The sequence below is a fragment of the Pristis pectinata genome, chromosome 26 (assembly GCF_009764475.1).
Source record: "Pristis pectinata isolate sPriPec2 chromosome 26, sPriPec2.1.pri, whole genome shotgun sequence".
NCBI lineage: Eukaryota > Metazoa > Chordata > Chondrichthyes > Rhinopristiformes > Pristidae > Pristis > Pristis pectinata.
In genome coordinates, this window is record NC_067430.1 from 20,437,981 (window position 1) to 20,458,262 (window position 20,282).

Sequence of the window (20,282 nt, forward strand, 5' to 3'; positions counted from 1 at the left end):
GAATTGACGACTTTTCGAGCTGAAACCCTGATCAGGATTGAGAGTGGAGAGGGGTGATAGACAGAATAAAGAGCAGAGGAGGGAGTGGTGTGACAGGATCCCGAGGTGAATGGTGGACAGCGGAGAGGTGAAAGATGACGGGTAGATTGTGTCAGGTAGGGGAGGGGTGTCAGTGGAAGACAGTGGCAGGTGGATGATAGACAGAGGCGCACAAAGAGAGACAAATATGAGAGGCAGATGGAGCGAGATCGGGATAGAAAAGTTTTTATATGATAATGGATCCAGACAAAGGAGAGGTTATGGATCCATACATCTGGAGGAAAAGGCTCCAGCCAATGGCAAAACAATACAACAAAGTACTTATATAACGCCTTTAATGCAGGAAGAACTTCCAGAGGCACCATCAAACATAATACAACGGATAGCGAGCTACATTGGGAGATACTGGGCTAGATGGCCCAAAGCTTGGTCAAAGTAATTTTAAGCAGCATCTTAAAGACGGAAGAAGAAAGCAGGGAAGGTTTTTATTGACGGAATTCCAGAGCTTTGGGCCCTCACTGTGGAAGGCTCGGTCACCAGTGAAGTAATGACTGAATCTGGAAATGCACAAGTATATTCTTCTGTTGCACCACCTGAAAGGCTGATCTACTTCCTCCAACTAGCGTTTCAGGTAGTCCACATCAGAACGTAAGAATAAAGAGAAGCGAGTCTGACTATTCCGCCCATCAAGCCTGCTCTGCTGTGTCAGATGGTTAATTTCCCTCAATCACAATTTTCTTGTTCTATCCCATTATCCCCGAGTTCCTTTAACATCCAGAAATCTATCGACCTCTGTTTTGAACGCAACCAATGACTGACCCTCCACAACCCTCGGGGTAGAGAATGCGAAGGACTCATCACCCCTTGAATAAAGAAGTTCAGTCCCAAATGGCACCTCGTATTATGATTCTGACCCCAGAATTTGGGCCAGGGGTCTAGAACTAAGATTATAGCCTCAATGTAAGATATAGGTCATTAAAGACTGAAATGAGCGGACAGTTCTTCACTCAGTGTGAATTTTCTCAACTCATAAAATTGTGGAGACACTGTCATGTATTGCGTTCAAAACAGTTCAATAGGTCTCTGGCTACCAGAGGAATAAGCGATATGGAGACATGTTGGAAAATGTTGTTTGAAGTAAAGATCAGCCATAAACTTGTTGAATAGTGGACCAGGCTCGGGGGTCCGAATGACCTATTGAATCACCTGAAAGATTAGTTGGTTTAAGAGGATTCACTAGTAGGGTTCATAAGGGAATTGGATAAGTACTTAAAGGTGTGCGGGAATTCGGGACTGTGCGTCAAAGAGCAAGGGATTGGAACACATTGAACAGGATCTACCAACCCGCTGTCAAGGGATCGATTAGCCAAATGGCCTCCTGCCCTGTAATCCTAAAACAAAATTTGAAACGATGACTTTATGTCAAGAAAGTGACACAGATCTATCACAGGCGCGCTCACGCACGCACGCACGCACCCACACACACACACACACACACACACACACACACACAATATAACTGCAAGGAAAACATCTCCTGAAATTTTTGTTTTTGTTTTTCTTTCAGAAGCAATTTGCTGAGCTGGAGCGAATCGGCGGGCTCCCCGTTTACCACATTAAATGTGACCCAGTCCCTGACAACAGCCTTCAGTCAGGGCGGCGCCTCGCGGCGAGGAAAATCGCAGAAACGCCTCCGTCCCATTGAGCTCCCACGGCCCCAGTCCCGTGGCCACAGAGAGGGACAAGTCGCCTGCCCCGGGCCGCATAATAAATGTGGGAGCATCTCGCCTCCAATCCTTTGGATACCGCGAGAAAAACCCCGAGTGGTAAAGAGGAGGCAGATTTTGGGAGCAGGTTGAAAGGGGGGTTGGCACGCGACAGGCCTTTGAAAGAAAGTCGAGACCAAACACAAGCTCGATGGACTCTCCCGGAGCTTGTTTAAGTCACTCGAGTTTGATTAGAGGCATAAAGGGTCGGTTGGGTTATGAATGGGCGAGGAAGCCCCAGTGAGCCGCATTAACATCACACTGAGTGCAGGCGAAGAGCTGAAAGGGGGCTGTGAAGAGGCAGCAGTGAGTTTATGGCCAGCACCCGGGACAAACACGTCAGTGTCAGCCCGTTTTTCTGAAGGTTGACAAAAGCAGAGTCATTCATTCCTCAACACAAACTCTCTGTCATTGTCGTTGGTTTAATCTGCATCAAACATCTGCTGTAGAAAGTTAAACAGAAGCCTTGAAGAATCCTTACAATGAAGGTGAAACGCTCTCTCTCTTCAACGATTCAAAGATTTACACTTGAACGAAGGTTTGAAAAAATACTATAATTAACACAATATGGTGACAGATGAAGAGGCCGAATTCTAATTTTATTAATCCCGAATAAATTGCAGTGTTGGTTAGAGACAGTTTTTTTTCAATGCCTGGCTCCTTTTACAATGAGATCAATTGCTGCAGGACACTGTTCGTGAACCATTAATTCCTATTTAATCAGAGAATGAAAATCTGCGGCTCTCCTCCCAAGCATGAGTGAAGCAATTTCCTTATCAGAAGCTGTTTGAATTTGTAAGCGTTTCATAATGAGTCCCACCCTATTTCAACCGGCTTGACGTTGGACTGGACCTGATGCAGCATCATTTCCAAATGGAGTGAGATACCTTCCCTGCTGTTTCCTCACAATCTAATCAGGACTTCATTATACAGTATAGCTTCAGATTCAGATTAGTTTATTGCAATACACATCAGGGTGCAGTGAAATTCCTTGCTCATTGACAACGTGGCGTCAGGAGTAATCGGGAGATTACTCTTTTGACCTTTTTCTGCCCTTTATGTTCAGCTGAATCATTTTTGGCACTTTTTTGTGGCTGCACTCTTCAAGAGAACCCTTTCCCCCAAAAATCTTCAGAACCAAATACTGGTTAGAGAGAAAGATACCTTTAGATGTCTATGGAATCATCTGCCTGGTCTTTTAAAAAATTGTTTTGACAGTACTCAGTTCCTCTCTGCCTGCACACTTTGGAGCTGGGAGTGACTATTTCTAGAAGCATGCTCTCCACAAAATACACACCACCATGAATATACCACAGGGAGTCAGCTGTTGCTCTGGCTCTGAAAGCTGGGGCTCGAACTCCTCCAGCTGACAACACTTCCTGCGCCTGGTTGTCCAGACCATGGAAAATACCTTGAAATTCCCCATTCAATAATCACTGTATAAATTTTAATTTTAAGTTATCATAGAACGCTGAACCTGAGGGGTGCAGAGGGAGCTTGAACTTCCACAACGTCTCTGATGATAGAGACACCAAAGACTGCAGATGCTGGAATCTAGAGCAAAAAACAAATTGTTGGAAGAACTCAGCGGATCAGGCAGCATCTGTGGAGAGAAATAGTCGACGTTTTGGCTTGAGACCCTTCATCTGGAATGCTGGAGTCCAGTTGACCCAAAACGTCGACTGTCCATTTCCCTTCACGGATGCTGCCTGATCCGCTGAGTTCCTCCAGCAGTTTGTTTTTTATGTCTGATGAGAGGTCTTTGAGTTGAAACATTATCCATTTCTTTCTCCCCAGATGCTGGATATGTTATCTCCAGCACTTTCTGTCTTTATTCACTAAATATTGCTGTACTAGTGAAGTCACATGAATAGATTTATTTATGTTGTTCTAAAGTTTCTGGATGTTTGTGAAGCAGCAAAAATGCACGTCTCGCAGAGTTGAATGTAGTCATATCATTTTACTTGAAATAAAAGTTCTACTTCTCTTTGTAACAAGTGTTAACCACATTTCTACTTCAAGTGAAAAATCGATGTAAGAAGATGCCTGAGGAATTGGGTTAGAATTTAGTATGCATAGCCATGTTTATAATCTGGAGACACAAGAAACTGCAGATGCTGGAATCTGGAGCAACACACGAGATGCGGGAGAAACTCAGCGGGTCAGGCAGCATCTGTGGAGGGAAATAGACAGTCGACGTTTCGTGTCGAGACCCTTCATCTGGCCAATATTTCAATTTTTAATATTGAATTTAATCTAATATTCAACGTTTAAGATTTGCATTTTTAACAGGCTGTCTAAGGGGCAACATTTGTTAACGTTGCCCAGGCAGTAAAGCTTCTGAACGTTGGGTCAACCTCCTGCTCCTGAGACCTCTGCAGATTTCCCTCTACACTCAACGTCAGCGAGTTCCTGAAGGACGCGCGGGTACGTGTGACGTAGGGTTACGCACGACGTACGGTGCTGTGGAAACGGCAATGGCGGCAGATTGCACGAAAGCAGCCGGGGGCGTTCGGACGTCCCGCTCGGCCCGCGACGGCCTGGACAAAAGCATTACTCTGCCGCCGGACCAGATCTTCCGCAACCTGGAGAACGCCAAGAGCTTCGCCATCGATATAGGTCAGCAGAGGCGGCGGCGCTGGGAGTGAGGAGCAGGTGGTGAGGGGTGTTTGGCCTGAGAGGATTGGGAAGAGGGAGCAGGCAGTGGATGGGGAGAAGTGGATCGGCCGCGGCGCGCATGCGCGATCGATTGCGCGGCCCTCTGGTGGTTGTAGTTCTCCTCTGACACTGCCCGTGGTTTGATGGGGATCTCCAGGGGCCTGGGAAACTACAACTCCCGTAACGCATCGCTCTGCGAGCTCATTCCAGCAAATACACAAACAAGTAGAGCTGAGTGAGTACATGCAGGCAATCCGCCTGGCACACGTCCGTGTTGGACTTGGACTTGGACTGTGCTTCAAAGTTCATTTTTATTGATCAGCGAGCTGGTCAGTGCACTTAAAAGGTGGTTTTGACAATGTATTTCATTTTATTCAGCGGGCTTTAATGTAGATCTCCAAGTTGGATTATTTCAATGTTAAGCTGGATCGTCATCATACTTGTACTGACCCAAAGCTTTATTGCTGTATCCTAACTCGTACCAAGCCAGCATCCCCTCTTCAACATTGGTTTCCAGTCTGGTTTCTAAATTATCTCTCCTCTATGACCTCAATGTTTCCCCAAACCATCCCACTTTTCTGTACTCTCGGATCTATAATCCTCTGTATTAGTTTTTTCAAAAATGGTTTCTTGCACATCTGTAAAGGCACTTTAAAAAATAACTTTCTCCTTGCCTAAGATTCTGGTCAAATGACCTTGTTGCTCTCCATGTGGCTTATGTCAGATTTGCTTTTAATTACCCATCAGAAGCACGTTGGAAGGTTTTAGAATGTTACATGCACTATATCAATGTAAGTCGTTGAAGAATGTATTAAGGTAACATCGTTTACCCTTAGTTCCACTGTGAATTGGTACTTCGGCTGATATTTCTTGAGTTTAGTTGCTACTCATAGAATTAATTTCTGTAACTAAATAGTTTAATAAAAAGATTTTTTCTGTCGGTTTTCTTTTCACGTTGTAGCCAACATTACTTAACAATACAGGTAAACAGGCCCATGTATTTTGAAATCTTATCTACAAAATTGTTCTAGAATTCTTCTAGTTTCTTTTGGGAATCTGAGTGTTCCTGGAGGCATGGCCTGGATTTATTGCCTATCCCTAATTGCATTAGGAAAGGTAGTGGTGAGTTGCTGCCTTGAATTTCTGCATTATTGGTGAAGGTACTCCCATAATAATGTTGGATAGGGAGTTCCAGGATTTAGACACAGTGATAATGAAAGGCAATAAGCTTCAAAGTCAGGATAGTACGTGACTTAGAGAGGAACATGCAAACGGAGATATTCTCATGCACCTGAAACCGTTGTCCATCATGGCTGTAGATGGTGCACGTTTGGGAGGTACTGTTGGGTTAGCTTATTCAAGTAACTGCAGTGTATTTTGTGAATGGTACACATGACTTCTGTGTGCTGGTGATGGAGGAAATTATTATATAGGGTGGTGGATGGGGCATCAGTGAATCAGCTTGCCTTATCCTGGATGGTGTAAAGCTTGAGCGTTGTTGGAGCTGGATTCAGTAAAGCAAATGGAGATTTTTTCCATCCTGACTTGTGTTTTGTAGATAATGAAAACATTTTGCGGTATCAGGAGGCGGTATGCGGAATCATTCATTGGATAACTAGCCTCTGACCTGCTCTTGTAACCACAGTATTTGTGTGGCTGATCCAGTTGAGTGATGATCCTCAGGATGTTGACAGTGGGAGACTCAGTGATGGTAATACCATTGATATCAATGGTAAGTGGTTAGTCTCTCTCTTGTTGGAGATGTTCTTTGCATGGTGCCTTCAAAGCATGAATCTTCCTTGCCAATTTTCAGCTCATGGTTGAATATTGTCTAGGCTTTGCTGCGTATAGACTTGAACTGCTTCATTTGCCGAGGATTGGTGAATGGAATTGAACATTTGTGTGATCACTAACAACTATTCCTACTTTTGACCCTGTGATGGATGATGAGGCAGCTGAAGATAGCTGAGTATTGGACACTGCCTGGGAAACTCCTGCAATCATGGGCTGGGCCTGAAGTGATCTGACTTGAGATTGTTTTCCTGTTAGCGCTTCAGTTTTACCAAGTTTCCTTGATGCTGATCTAGGTCAAATTCTGCCTTGATCTTAAGGGCAGGCACTCTTATCTCTGGTATTGAGCTCTTTGGTCTATATTTGGATCCTGACTATGATGAAGTCTGGAACTGAGTGGTCTTGGCAAAACCCAGACTGAACATCAATTAGCAGGTCAGTAGATGCTTTTTATGAACATGATATAACAGACCAATTTTCCACAGTTTTCAATAGATGCCAGTGTTGTAACAGTGCTGGAACAGATTGGTTAGAGAGGTGGCTAGTTCTGGAGTACGGGTCTTCAACACTGCAGAAAACAATTGTTGTATGAGAAGTGCTTTGAAAGATATGAGATATAGTTGCATTTTATTATATTTTTCATTTTCTGTGAGATTAGGTACAAGGTGTATGGTATTGATACCCACAAAATTAAAGAGATAGTAGTTATTTGAATAGTGATCAGGTTTGTTTGTTAATTGTACTGTGGCCTTACAGGGCACGACAGGTTCTCTTGGTTGGTTTGGTCAAGAGTTATTGCAGTGTGATGGCCAAATGCTCATGCTTCTGCAACTCTTGCTGATTTTCAGGTCCATGGGTAAATGATAAGGAATGGAACTAACTGGAAAATTTTTACTGAGCTTGAGAACACCACAGATTGAATGGTTTCTTTCTGTACTGTAATATACAAAACAGCATAGAGTTTAAAAAAAAGTGTTCCTAGGCTCTAGCATAAGAACTGGCTCCACCTGTAGTTTAGCATGTAAATACAATTATTTATACAAAGAACAAAGCAAGTTGTTTGATTGTTGCCCCATCTATCTCCTTTATACTTTACTCCCTCCACCAGTGCTTGCATCATGTCTGCAGTAAACACACCTGCAAAATGTACAACAGCCATTTCAATCCTCCCTCGTCAGAACCCTGCAAATGTGCAGTTTCTGGTATATTGCAAGATGAGGGCAGCAGGTGCAAGGGAAAACAACCACCTATGAATTCCTTTCCAAGTTATGCACCATCCTAACTTGGAAATATTTCACCATCCCTTAATTGTTGCCAGGTCACGATCTTGAAACTTGACTTAACTCAGAACTTTCACCACATGGACTGTAGGGTGGCTCATTAACTTTTTCTCAAGGGTCATTAGGAGTGGACAAAAATGCTGATCTGAATGACCCCCTCATCCCTTAAATGCATTCAAATAAGCGGTATTGAAAGCTGCAAATCAGACATACCCTCGTATCTGAGTTATATAATTGTAGGTTTGAGAAGGATATCTGGTAATCAAAGAATTACCTGCTGGATTTTTCCACTTCTCATTTTTATTCATTGACTGGTCCTGGAAAATGTGTGTAATAATTTTGGGACTGGGTTTATCTGTGCTTTTGAATCCCCTGTAAAGGGGATAAAGGGAGTCATTGTATAGGTCTAGCAACTGTAAATGGTACAGCATGCTCCCTTGCTTCAGTTCCTCATTTCTGAGGTATCTTTATCAATGTAATTTGGTGACTTTTGTTACTACTTTACTGTGTTGGACTGGAGATAAAGAATTTAAGTTTTGAAGGGACAGGTGAAGCTGGAATTAAACCCTCAAGGAGATTAAGGAGGGACTTAAAGGAAAAAAAAACTGCAGATGTTCCAAATGCTGGAAATATTGAACAATTGTGGAGAGAGAGAAATAGAGTTAATGTGTCATGTTAACGACCTGAAGCAGCTAACCTAGTTAATGACATTAATTAAAGTGATGTTATTTTGATGAAAGGTCATTGACCTGAAACATTAAGCCTATTCTCTCTCCACTGATACTGTCTGACATGCTGAGTATACCCTAAATATTCTGTTTTCATTTAAGAAGAGATCTAGTAATAGTGTTAAAAATTACAGTAATTCAAAACAAGAACATTTCAGATTTCCAGTGTTTGCAGTAACAGAAAATGCTGGAATTATTTGGGCATATTTTTTGGAGAGAAACTTTCTTGACGATACTTTAACCCACCCTTCAGATCCGTTCTATTCTTCCATTATCTCTATTTCTGATGATGCCTCCATCCCTATAGGTGCTTCTTTCTCCTCAACTGTGGAGTCCTTTTCACCATTGTTGACAGAACCCAGAACATGTCTATTCTATTTTCTGCATTTCTCTGATCCCTTCTCCCCACTATCAGAAGCAAGGTAGGATTTTTTTCCACAGTTTGAACTGTGATCCTTGCAAAGTTAGGTATTCTGAGCCATGGCAGTAATGAAAAGATGGGGAGAAGTGTGATGGATATTAACTTATCAGAGCTAGGAAAGGCTGGGGATGGAGATCAATGTATTCCTCAGCACAGAGAGTGGTACTCTATTGGTTGTAGTGAAAAATAGCTTTGTAAATCAGTTATCTGATTCACAAACCATTTTTCACTACAACAGGTGACAGTATAGCACAGATCCATAAATAAAACATTGGTGAATCATGTAATACCTTATTTCACAAAAATTGTAATACCTTCTTTCAGTAGCTCCACAGGAAGTAGATTAGAGCTCTGATTTATTTAATGTTCCAGGTTAAGATAAACTTTGCACATAACCTTCACGTGTCTCAAATACTGTTGATAGTGTCCTTTAGTTCCAAGATCACTGAATATTTGTGGGAAGGAGCACCACCATGATTAGCAGGCACTCCTTAATTGTATCTGTGACCTTGCCATTGTAAATTGTGTTTAATCAACACCCTGACCCCCCACATTTCTTTTCAAATTAGTTCTCCACCATCTCTCCGTGGTGCTATCACAAGTTTGCCAACAACCTTGTAGCAGTAGTATTGGGATGATGTGTTTAAGGGTTGGGGGTTAGTGGTGGAGAAGGTTAGGAAGTTTGAAGCAAATGATAAGAAATTTAGGCAGAAGGGATTAGTTTAGTTGGACATTTCATTACTAATGTAATTGGGTCAGCACTACATTTTTGGCCGAAGGGCCTGTTCCTGTGCTGTACTGTTCTATGTTCTAAATATCTAAACTGTGAAATATTGAAACAATCTAAAACATGTTTTTAAAGTCAATAGTGTCATTGGTAGAAGGCTTGTACTCTGTCTTGTCCCTGTTCCAGGAACTGGAGCTATGGAATTCATTAGTGGGGTGAGAGTTCTGTAGAGGGGAAATTAGAAAGTTAAAGAGAAAGGACGGTGTGCTAGTGCTAGGTAGTGAAATGGATTATGATAACCAAAGTCTGTCAGGAAAGGACAAAGTATACTAACGTGGGAGCATAGCTCTAATTAGAACCAGGGCTGGGGAAAATTGAAAGCTGTTATATGAATGTACACTGAATTTATAACAAGTTGGATGTTTTAATGTCAAAAATGGAAATAAATGGTTATGATCTAATTTCCATAATTACAGAGATGTTTGCAGTGAGACCAATGTTGGGAATTAAATATTCCAGGATACTTTGGATAGAGGGAAGTTGTATTGTGGAATAAGGAAATCACAGAGAAATTAAACAATTATTTTGAATGAAACAGAAAATACTAAAAATACTCAGCCAGTTGGGTAGCATCCGTTGAAAGAGAAACAGTTAATGTTTTGGTTGAAATCCTTAGTCAGACTTTCAGAAGGCCTGAAACAATGCCAGGCAAGAAGTTATTAAACAAAATTAAAGCACATGATGGGGGTAATATACTGGTGTAGAGCGAGGGTTGAACAATCATCGGAATAAGTAGGTAATTTTCCTGTTGGGTGGCTGTGACCAGTGGTGTGTCACAGGGATTGACGGCAGGCCCCAGCTGTTTGCAGTCCACATCAATAATTTGGATGAGGGACAAATTGTAATATGCCCATGTTTGTGATTGATAGAAAGCTGGTTGGTAATGTGGGTCGAAGAAGATGCAAAAAGGCTTTAAGGGTCTATAGACCGATTAGGTAAACAGGCAAGGACAATGCAGATGAATTATAACGTGGAATAATGTGAGGTCTTCCACATTGATAGAAAAAATAAAGTTGGAGAAATTTGAAAGCTGTTTGTGTTCAGAGGGACCTGGATGTCCTTGTACGCAAATCACTGAAAAGTTCACATGCAGGTACAGCAAGCAGTTAGGAAGGCAAATGATAAATTGTCTTTATTGCAAGAGAATTTGAGTGCAATTGTGAAGACATCTTACTGCAATTTTATGGGCCCCTCATAATACCACACTTGGAATAGTTATACAAGTCTGGTATTGCTACCCAAGGAAAGTTATTATTGCAATAGAGTAACTGCATGAAAGTTTCACTAGATTGATTCCTGGGGTGATGGGATGGCCTCACGAAGAGAGGTTAAGCAGACTGGGTCAATGCTCTCTGGAATATAGAAGAATGAGGTGTTACAGTGAGTTCATACAAAATTCTTACTGGGCTTTGGAGGGAGAAGGCAAGGATGATGTTTTCCCCCGGCTGGAATGTCCAAACCAGAAGTTCTATTCTTGATGGATGAGGAAAAATATCTTAATCATGAAGGCAGTGAACCTTTATAATTCTTTGCCTAAGAGTCATTCAGCATAGAAACAGGCCTTTTGGCCCACTATGTCCACACCAACTGTTGCACCCGTCTATACCAATCCAGTTTACCTGCATTGGATTCATAGCTTTCAATGTTTTGGTGCTTCAAGTGCTTGTCAAGATGTGTCTTAAATGTTGAGTGTACCTGCCTCCATCACCTCCTTTGGCAGTACATTCCAGAATCTATAATTCTGTAAATCTCCAATATCACATCTTTAACCTCTGCCCTGTCTTAGACACCCTCACTGTGGGGAGAAAGATTCTTACTATCTACCCCATCTAAACCCCTCATAATTGTGTGCACCCCTATTAGGTCATCCCTAGGCCTTTTCTGCTCCAGGGAAAACACATCCAGCCTATCCAATCTCTTATAACTGAAATTTTCCAATTCAGGCAACATTCAGGTGAATCTCCAGTCCATTCACATTCTTCTTGTAGTGTGGTGACCGGACCGGTGCTCAGCATTTCAAGTGTGGCCTAATCAATGTTTTACAAAGATGTAACATGACCTCCTTGGTTTTCTTAGCCATGGCCGACAAAGGCAGGCATCCCTTAGGCTTTCATCACCACACTCTCCACCTGTGCTACCACTTTTGGGGATTTATGAACCTGTAACTCCAAAGTCCCTCTGTTCATCAGCACTCCCTAGAGCCCTACCATTTACTGTGCATGTCCACCCCTGCCCTCCCAAAATGCAGTTATGCTTCACTAAAGTCTAAAAGAACCATCCTTAACTCTCTTGAACCTCAATGCTATGCTGCTTCCTAAATTTTCATTTTTATTGTTGTTGAATCTTTAGCTGCAGCAGCTCTTTATACTGCACCTGCATATTGTCATTGTCTGTTGGCAAAACAATGGAAAGAGAACCAATAAGAACATAAGAAAAATGAGAAGGCTACGTGGCTGCTCCCCCATTCAGTCAGGTTATGCCTGGTCTTTTACCTCATTGCCACTTTCCCATATCCCTTGATTCCTTTAATATCCAAAAATCTCTCTTGGTTTTGAATGTACTCGGTGACTAAGCCTCCATGGCCTTCTTATAAGTCTGAGGTGATGCATTTGGTATGGCAATCAAGGGTAGGGCATACATGGTAAAAAGTCTACTTTATACTGGATGATATTGAGCTGCTTGGATGTTGTTGGATACCAAGCCTCCAATCTATTCCTGTAGCCACAATTTTTGGCTACAGCAATAGATCGGAGGCTTGGTATACAACTGGCTAATCCAGTTAAGTTTTTGCTTATTGGTGACCCCCAGGATGTTGGTGGGAATCTTGGCAATGATAATGCCATTGAATGTCAGTGGTAGGTGGTTAGGCACTCTCCTGATAGAGATCATTGCCTTTCACTTTAGTGGCATGAATGTTACTTGGCATTTTTCTGCCCATACCTGAATATTTTCTACGTCTTGCTGCATTAAGATATGGAGTGTGTCATTTTCTGAGCAGTTACAAATGGAATACAACGTTGTGTAGACATCAGTGAACATCCATATAATGGAAGCAAGGTTATTGTTGAAGAGGCTCGTGGGGCCTAAGGCACTGCCCTAAGCTACTCCTTTAGTGAAGCCTGGGGTGAGGTGATTGCCCTCCAACCATTTTTCTGCCGATGACTCCATCTATTGGAATGTTTTTCTCTTGGTGCCCATTGACTTCAGTCATACCATGTTTCATGGTACTGCACTCTGTCGGACACTGCCTTGATGTCAGGGACAGCATCTTTTGCCTTGCTTCTAGAAGTCAGCTTTGTTTCACTTTTGGACAAAGGCTGTGATAAGGTATGCAGGGACCCAAACTGAGCAGATCTTTGGTGAGCAAATGCTGCCTAACAACATTGTTGACAATACCTTTTATCATTTTGCTGATGTTTGAGAGTAGACTGGTTGGGTGGTAATTAGCCAAATTAGATTTTTCCTGCTTTTTATGGTCAGGACAAACATGGACAATTTTCTACATTACCAGCTAGTTGCTAGTGTTGTAACTCAACTGTAGTGCACATCATTAGCCCTAGAGCTGGGATATTATCTCCTGTCATGGCCTATGTTGTATCTGGTGTTCTCAGCCATTTCTTTATGCCTCATGGAATAAATCATATTGGCTGAAGGCTGGTTTCTGTGATGGTGGGGATCTCAGGAGTAAGCTGATATGGATCATCAACTATGGTTGCATGTGGTTGCATACTTCAGCCTGATGTAATTGTACCCTCAGAATAATATCTTAAGGACAGCAATGTCAGGCTGGTGTGACTGCTGTGCATTCTAGAGGTATTTGACTTTTGTTGCTATTTCTGAGCTCTTATGCTGCGTATTGTTTACAGAACTAGCGGAATGTCTTTTGTTAACAGGTGGCTCATTGACAAAGCTGGCCTACTACTCAACTGTGCAGCACAAGGTAGCCAAAGTACGATCCTTCGATCATTATGGTAAAGTAAGTATGCGTTACAGGGGTGTACAAGTTGACATTCTCTGGGGCCATTAACTATCCAAAGGTATTATAGCTGGTAATTGAGGGTATAAGTGTGTTGGTAGTTTTTTTAGCCATGTCCTCTTCTATTTACTCCCATGCTCTGCGCCACCTCCAACAAAAATACATTTTTACTAGTAATTCCAGTATTTAGCCAAGGGTATGTTTGTTGCGACCCCACACTGTTTTTGTGGTGTCTTAGAAAATAGGTCCAGACTGACTGTGGTCATATTTGGAGAGAAGGGATTCAGTGGGTAGGTTATCCCTCAGGTACACTTATCTCCTGGATTACCTTCGACAGATGTTTTATGGATGGCCTACGGTAATGGCTGAACTTGGTGAGAGGAATCTACTGATATTGTGATTGGGTGCAGTTTCTGAGAATGATGCCAAAGCAACCTCTCTGTATTGCTTTTCTATTTTTACTTTCAAAGCTTGTCTGTGAAGATCAGCAGGCTAGGTGAATTCAGTGCAGAGGTAGTTCTTGGACTGAATCCTGAAACAATTTGCATAATATAGTGTTTTTAAAAAGCAAAACGTTTCACTGGTCAAAATTGACATTGAGCCAAAAAAAGGGACATTAGGATAGGTGATGTACAACATTTGCTCTTGCAGGTAAAGTTTGAGAAGATTTAAATGAGAAATGTAATATGACACAGCAGTCTAGAGCTTCAGTTTTATATAGGAGAAAGCATTTTTATCTTTTTTTTGGGATTAGGGAAAAGGGGTTGGAAAAGAGTCTAGTTTTGGAAGAATGGAGAATTCTTCAACAGTTGTATGGCTGGGAGAAGTTGTAGAAATGGGAATGTGTGTACATGGGGCGATTGGAACATGGGGAAGAGCATTTTAAGATAGATTTGTAGGTATACGAGGAATTAGTGTCAGCCACTAATAATGGGATGTGGAAGTTGGGATAAGAGTTGAAGTTTTATAAGGGGTTTCTAGAAGGTGGATAATAAGAGGTTGCACAGGAGAGCAATGGAATCAGCGGATGGGCTGAGGCAGGGTTAGTGATGGGTAATACCATGGAGGTGGTATTCAGTGGTCTAATGGAGAAGGGTATGATTGGAACCACAGCTACAAATGAGTGTTGAGATTGCATATTAACTAGTTGAGTTTGCCACAGTAGCTTCAGAGGGGTATGATGATCATGGAAAACCCTGAAGAGAATGATTTCAGTGTTTGGTTGGAGGAATTATGTTGAACAGAGTCTGACAATAGAGGCAATGGAGGGGTGAAGAGAGTTGGCGATAAGGTGGAGTCTGAGAATCGTCTGTATACTTAGGACCTGAGGAAGTGCTCTTGAATCTGCAAGGGAAAGATATCATGGACTATAAGAAACCCATGAGTTGATGGTGAACATAAGCACAATAATTAACAAAAAAATGCTTCACTGACGGAAGACTCTGATAATCTTATATCAATAGTTTCTAAAACTACTTACTCCTGCACTGATGTAAGGAAGCTTCATGATTCATATTGACTGGCTGATAAGCAGAATTAATAATGTATAAACAGTTATCAAAACTTTGATTAAAAATATAAAGAATTTTACCTTAATTTTTCTTTGCACCAAATCATTGCATGTTGATGTCCAAAGTATGCATGTAATCCAGTTTTATCCATCAAGTCTGGGCAGCTTGTGACTTTGTTCCTTCCTATTTGAATATTTTACTGCTGGATATTTGGAAAAGGCTGTTCTTAACTTTGTTCCATCATTGATGAAGTTATATGAAGTCAAGACATGAAGCTACATTAATCAACTTCTTTCAGTTTAACAAAAAGAATAATTATAAAGTGTCTGAGATTTCATTGGGGGCAAGTACATTGAATGGCCTGCTATAGACTTTCATAGAGACACATTTCTTCTAAAAGATATAGATGTTTGCAGTATATATTTCAGATCATGACACTGTGTTTGTGTTTTCCCAAGGGCCCAGATGATGAGCCATTGTATGAGATCTCAGTTCAGGAAGAGATCACTGCCAGACTTCATTTTGTTAAATTTGAAAATGCTTATATAGAAACATGTTTGGACTTCATCAAAGCCCATCTGGTCAACACAGAGACCAAAGTAATTAAAGCTACGGGAGGTGGTGCTCACAAGTTCAAGAACCTGATTGAGAAGAAACTAGGACTGAAGTAAGTGAGAGCTTCAAAGTTAGGGGCAATAAATGATGTTGGCACCAAGATAGATTGATGAGCCATCCAGCCCCCAACTAAACTTGTCTCTTTTATTTTTTGCGATACAAATGGGGAAGCTTGATTTGCTCCATGAAATCAATGGTTGTTATTAGTGTTGCTAACTGGTCATTCTTGATTTGTTGTGGATTGATTTAATAGATTCCTGTTGTGAAGAATGATGAATCCCAGAGGACTGATTGTAAAAAGGATGGGTTAAAATAAATCTATTGAGTAGAGTAGAAAATGTAGAAAAATCTCTTGCAAGGGAGGAAAGCAAAATTGTCTCATTGTATTGTCTTTTTGTAATATGAACAAAAGATTAGAAATACTCAGCAGTTAGGCACCATCTGTGGAGAGAGAAACAGTTCATGTTTCAGGTTGATGACCTTTCATCAGAACTGGAAAAGATAGAGAAATGAAACATGTTTTAATTTGCAAAAAAGGGAATAACTAAGGTTCTGTAACAGGGTGGACACCTGGGGTGACAGAATGACACAAATGGAGTTGGTGTTGGCTAAAAAAGAATGAGAAAGGTTTGTCACAAGGAGGTGTAAATAGAAGATAAATGCATTCTGAAATACCAGAAAAGGAGGGAAGAAAGAAAAGATGGTTAGTGTGAGATATAAGGCGATATAGCATCACCACTGGTGGTTGAATATTACTGCATCCAAAAAACTACCTGATCAACATTTAATCATTGTAAATGCAGATGTGACATTTTGTAATGGAAATATTAAAAGTAGGATTAGAAAGCATAACTTTAAAAGAGGAACTGGATTATATTTGGTCTAATTTTCTGGCTGTGTAATTGCTGCATCTGAGGACTGTACCCTTGATCTTCACTGTGTGTAATACCACTGGAGATAGACTGGCATATGACAAAACTAGTTCACCGAATGTGCATTTCCTAAGCATCACACTTGAACTGCCTTAAGGAACACAAATTAATTGAGTTATTGAGAGCAATGGTATTTTCATTATAGATGTCATTGTGAATGCATTCATTGTTTACCCAGCAGCAAATTTAAAATGGATGTTTGGATGTAACGCAAGCTCTCATTGCAACTAGGTAAACACATGTTTCCAGTGCTTGCCTAGTTGCAATTAGAACTTGTATATTACATAATATGCAAGCTCCCTGTTCTACTAAGTGTTGTGCTTTGGGGAGAGAATGTGTGGGAGACATAACAATATTGAATGTCCCAGATTTAAAAGTTATTAATAGACTGTTTTTTGTGAGAGCGTTTGTTAATGCAACAGCCTGATAATAACTACACTACTAGTGGAAGCAAGTTTCTCTCTATCCTGATAATTCCATTCAAAATCTTCAGTCACTTCTTCCCCTTTCAACTCTGATATTCCAGGGAACAGAAGACAAATTTGTTTTATCTGTTCATTTACCTCTGTGAACCTTAGTATTAGTTTGGTTAATTTGTACTGCACTCCTACTAAGGCCAAACATCCTTTCTTTAATGCAGTGACCAGACTGTACATGGTACTCCAGATCTTGTCCAGTAAGCGCTCAGTGTAGCTGTGGGAAGTATGCCTCCTAAATATTAGCTCTCGATCTTAGATATATTGAAATTCATCTACTGCAGTTATGCCCAGTGATTTTTTTATCTATGAACTTCTCTTGCTGTCAATATTAATATCACCATATATTAGTATCACCAAGCTGCTCCCTTTTTCTCAGTAAAATCCTATTCTGCCAGTTATGATGTATAATAAAAGCTCTAATTTCCTGGGCAGTTGACAAAGAATGTTCATTGACAAGAGAAGAAAAATACAGGAACACTTGCCGTATGCAATTTTTTTCTAGGAAAAAGGAATTTGTTTTCCTATTTTGAAATTGCAAACACCCTATTCCAGTGTCCAGGCTTCATTTTAGTTTGCAATAAATGCAGTGTTACAGTTATCTTCCATGTTTTTAGAAATGCTTTTTCCATTACAATTACTTGTATGCATTGTACATTTAATATATATGTCACAAGCAGAAGTAAGCAGACTAATGGAAAAGTTAGAGTTGAAAGAAAGGCTGGACAAAAGATAAAGGGTTCAGTGAGGATTTAAAAGGCAGGAAAAGAGTTTCAGCTAATGAGATAGTATGGGCCATGTGGGGTGGGGAGTTGCATATGATTTATGCAGCTGTTTTCAGATAATACATTGCCGTTTTGCTAGCATAGTGCTCCTCTTGCATTGGACAGTGCACTATTTTAGTCTCAATTCATTTTAACTTGATTCTCTTTTTTGGGGAGATTTCAATATTCTTCATGGTTTATGCTTAATGAGAACAGTTAATTTTATAACTCTGGTCAATGTTTCTGTTGCTCCAGTCAACATAATTTGTGTCATAGCTTTCTGTCTGAGGTTTTCCTTTCAATATCTTTGCAGAGTGGATAAGGAAGATGAAATGACTTGTTTAATCAAAGGTTGCAACTTTGTGCTGCGAAATATTCCACATGAGGCCTTTGTGTATGTGAAGCATGCAGACCCTGAATTCCGATTTCAGACAACGCACCCAGATATCTTTCCCTACCTGCTAGTGAACATTGGGTCAGGAGTATCGATAGTCCGGGTAAGTAGGATCTGCATACCCAAGCTCTGTCAATGACTGACAATGAAGCAGTGTCAATGTGTCCTTCTGCTCTATGTTGTTTTAAGAAATTAGAAGGTTTGTTGTACTAAATTATCTCACAAAAGTATGAAGGACTATAAATTCAGCTGTACATCGAGTGTTCCAGTGGCTTCTGATTACTGTGAGATGTCTTATTAGCTTTTGAAAGACAGGCACATTTAATTGATCTGGAAGTTTGACTGCAGTCTTTTAAAATTAGTATTCATCCAGTTGTCAAAGTACCAGTTGTCATTTGCACCTTTCAAGTGCTTTGCCCAAGCAGTCAATTTTTCAAAATGTGTTAACGAGATTACATTTGCCAACACTTCAGTATTGTTTGGGATCAATCTTGAGGAATTTTTGCAAGTAAGTAAGGAGGATAATTAATGAGGTCTTAAAATATGGATTTGAAAACAAAATTGGAAACTTGCTTATAAGCTATAAAGGTATTTGAGATGGGTGAAGGCAGAATGATGTTCAACTGGGCAGAATGTGCTCATACATTGGAACTTCCAGGAATATATCACCACATAAGAACCTATATCTATGCAAGTTCTTGTCAAAAAACATTCTAAAGCTATTTGAAATGACTTATTTTGAACTGTTTCCTTACACATTAGGAAATAGAACAGCTATTATGTGATGGCAAGATTTCATAAACCGCAAAGAATGTATTTGTCTCCCATTGCATTGATTGATAAAGGAATGTTTGCCTGGGAGTGCCGTCTGGTCCTCAAGTGGTACCATGAGATTGTTTGTCTACTTGAACTTCAATCGAAGTTAAGTTTGAAGTGACATTGTAGAGATTTTCCTTAGAGTGACCATTAGATGGGGTAGACTTCCAACTGGAATCACGATATTGCAAATGCTAGATGAAAAGACATTTGAAGGCTCTACTGTGGGGGATGTAGGATTATTAAGGATTACGGACCAAATGGCCCTCCTGGAGTCTAATTATTTTGTGAGCATCTTGTCTGAAGTATGGCATCTCTGAATGTAACATTCTCTTATGTGGATTGAGATTTTATGAGATCAGTAAGTGAGCTGGAACCACGACAATAGGAGTCAAAATTGCACATGAGTGCCAAGAATGCTTTTACTTAATGGACTATGAATGGGAAGCTATTATTGGTTGCCAGATATTTCTATTACACTTTTTCAGAGAAAGTCTACTAGACTAGTACCTGGAATGGGTGGGTTGTCTTATGAAGAAAGGTTGTATCCACTGGAGATTGAAAGAGTCAGGAGGGACTTGAGTGAAATGTATGATATCCTGAGGAGTCTTTATAGGGTGGAAAGGATATTTCCTAATGTTCAAGAACTTAAAACTAGGCTCGTTGCTTAAAAACAAGACCTTTGTCCATTTTAGACAAATGAGAAGCAAAGATTTTTTCCGAGGGTTTTGAGTCTTTGGAATCCTCTTCTTCATAGGGCAATGGAAGCAGAATCTTTATTTTTAAGGCATAGGTAAGCAAGGAAGTGAATGGGTACCATGAGTAGACAGGAATGCAGAGTTGAGTTTACTATCAGGTCAGTTGTGATCCTATCAAGTGGTGGAGCAGGCTTGCAGGGCTGAGTCGCCTACTCCTGCTCTTAATCTGTATGATTATACATGTGTTCATGTGCTTAAGGGGGATGCATGCACATAAGCTCCTATTTGCAGAGAAAACAGGGCATCAGAAAAGGCAAACTAACAAATTTCTTATGCTGATTCCTCTTGTCCATGCAGGTGGAATCTGAAGACCAATTTGAGCGTATAGGAGGAAGTTCAATAGGAGGTGGTACATTTTGGGGACTTGGAGCTTTGCTGACAAAAACAAAGGTGTTTATTGTTATTCTGTCTTTTGTTCTTGCATGCCTAATCATAGCTAGAAATATAAGCTTGAAGTAGTCTTTGATTCTGTTTTATAGTCAAGGAAAGACATACCTGTCCTCTCCCCATATGAGCTTTTAAACAAAATAAAAAGGCTTGCATTTCACAAGATCACAAGACAAGGGAGCA

At 40.7% G+C, this 20,282-nt stretch overlaps 1 protein-coding gene across 1 annotated transcript in view; it reads left to right on the forward strand.

Annotated features, from left to right (window-relative positions):
* Nucleotides 1-4,282: 4,282 nt before the first annotated feature.
* pank4 (pantothenate kinase 4 (inactive)) overlaps nt 4,283-20,282 on the forward strand; it is a 54,645-nt gene continuing 38,645 nt past the window's right edge. The window contains exons 1-5 of the mRNA XM_052039556.1: nt 4,283-4,424; nt 13,364-13,446; nt 15,416-15,624; nt 18,058-18,241; nt 20,010-20,102. Coding sequence (XP_051895516.1) covers nt 4,283-4,424; nt 13,364-13,446; nt 15,416-15,624; nt 18,058-18,241; nt 20,010-20,102 — 711 coding nt within the window. The remainder of the gene's footprint in view (nt 4,425-13,363; nt 13,447-15,415; nt 15,625-18,057; nt 18,242-20,009; nt 20,103-20,282) is intronic.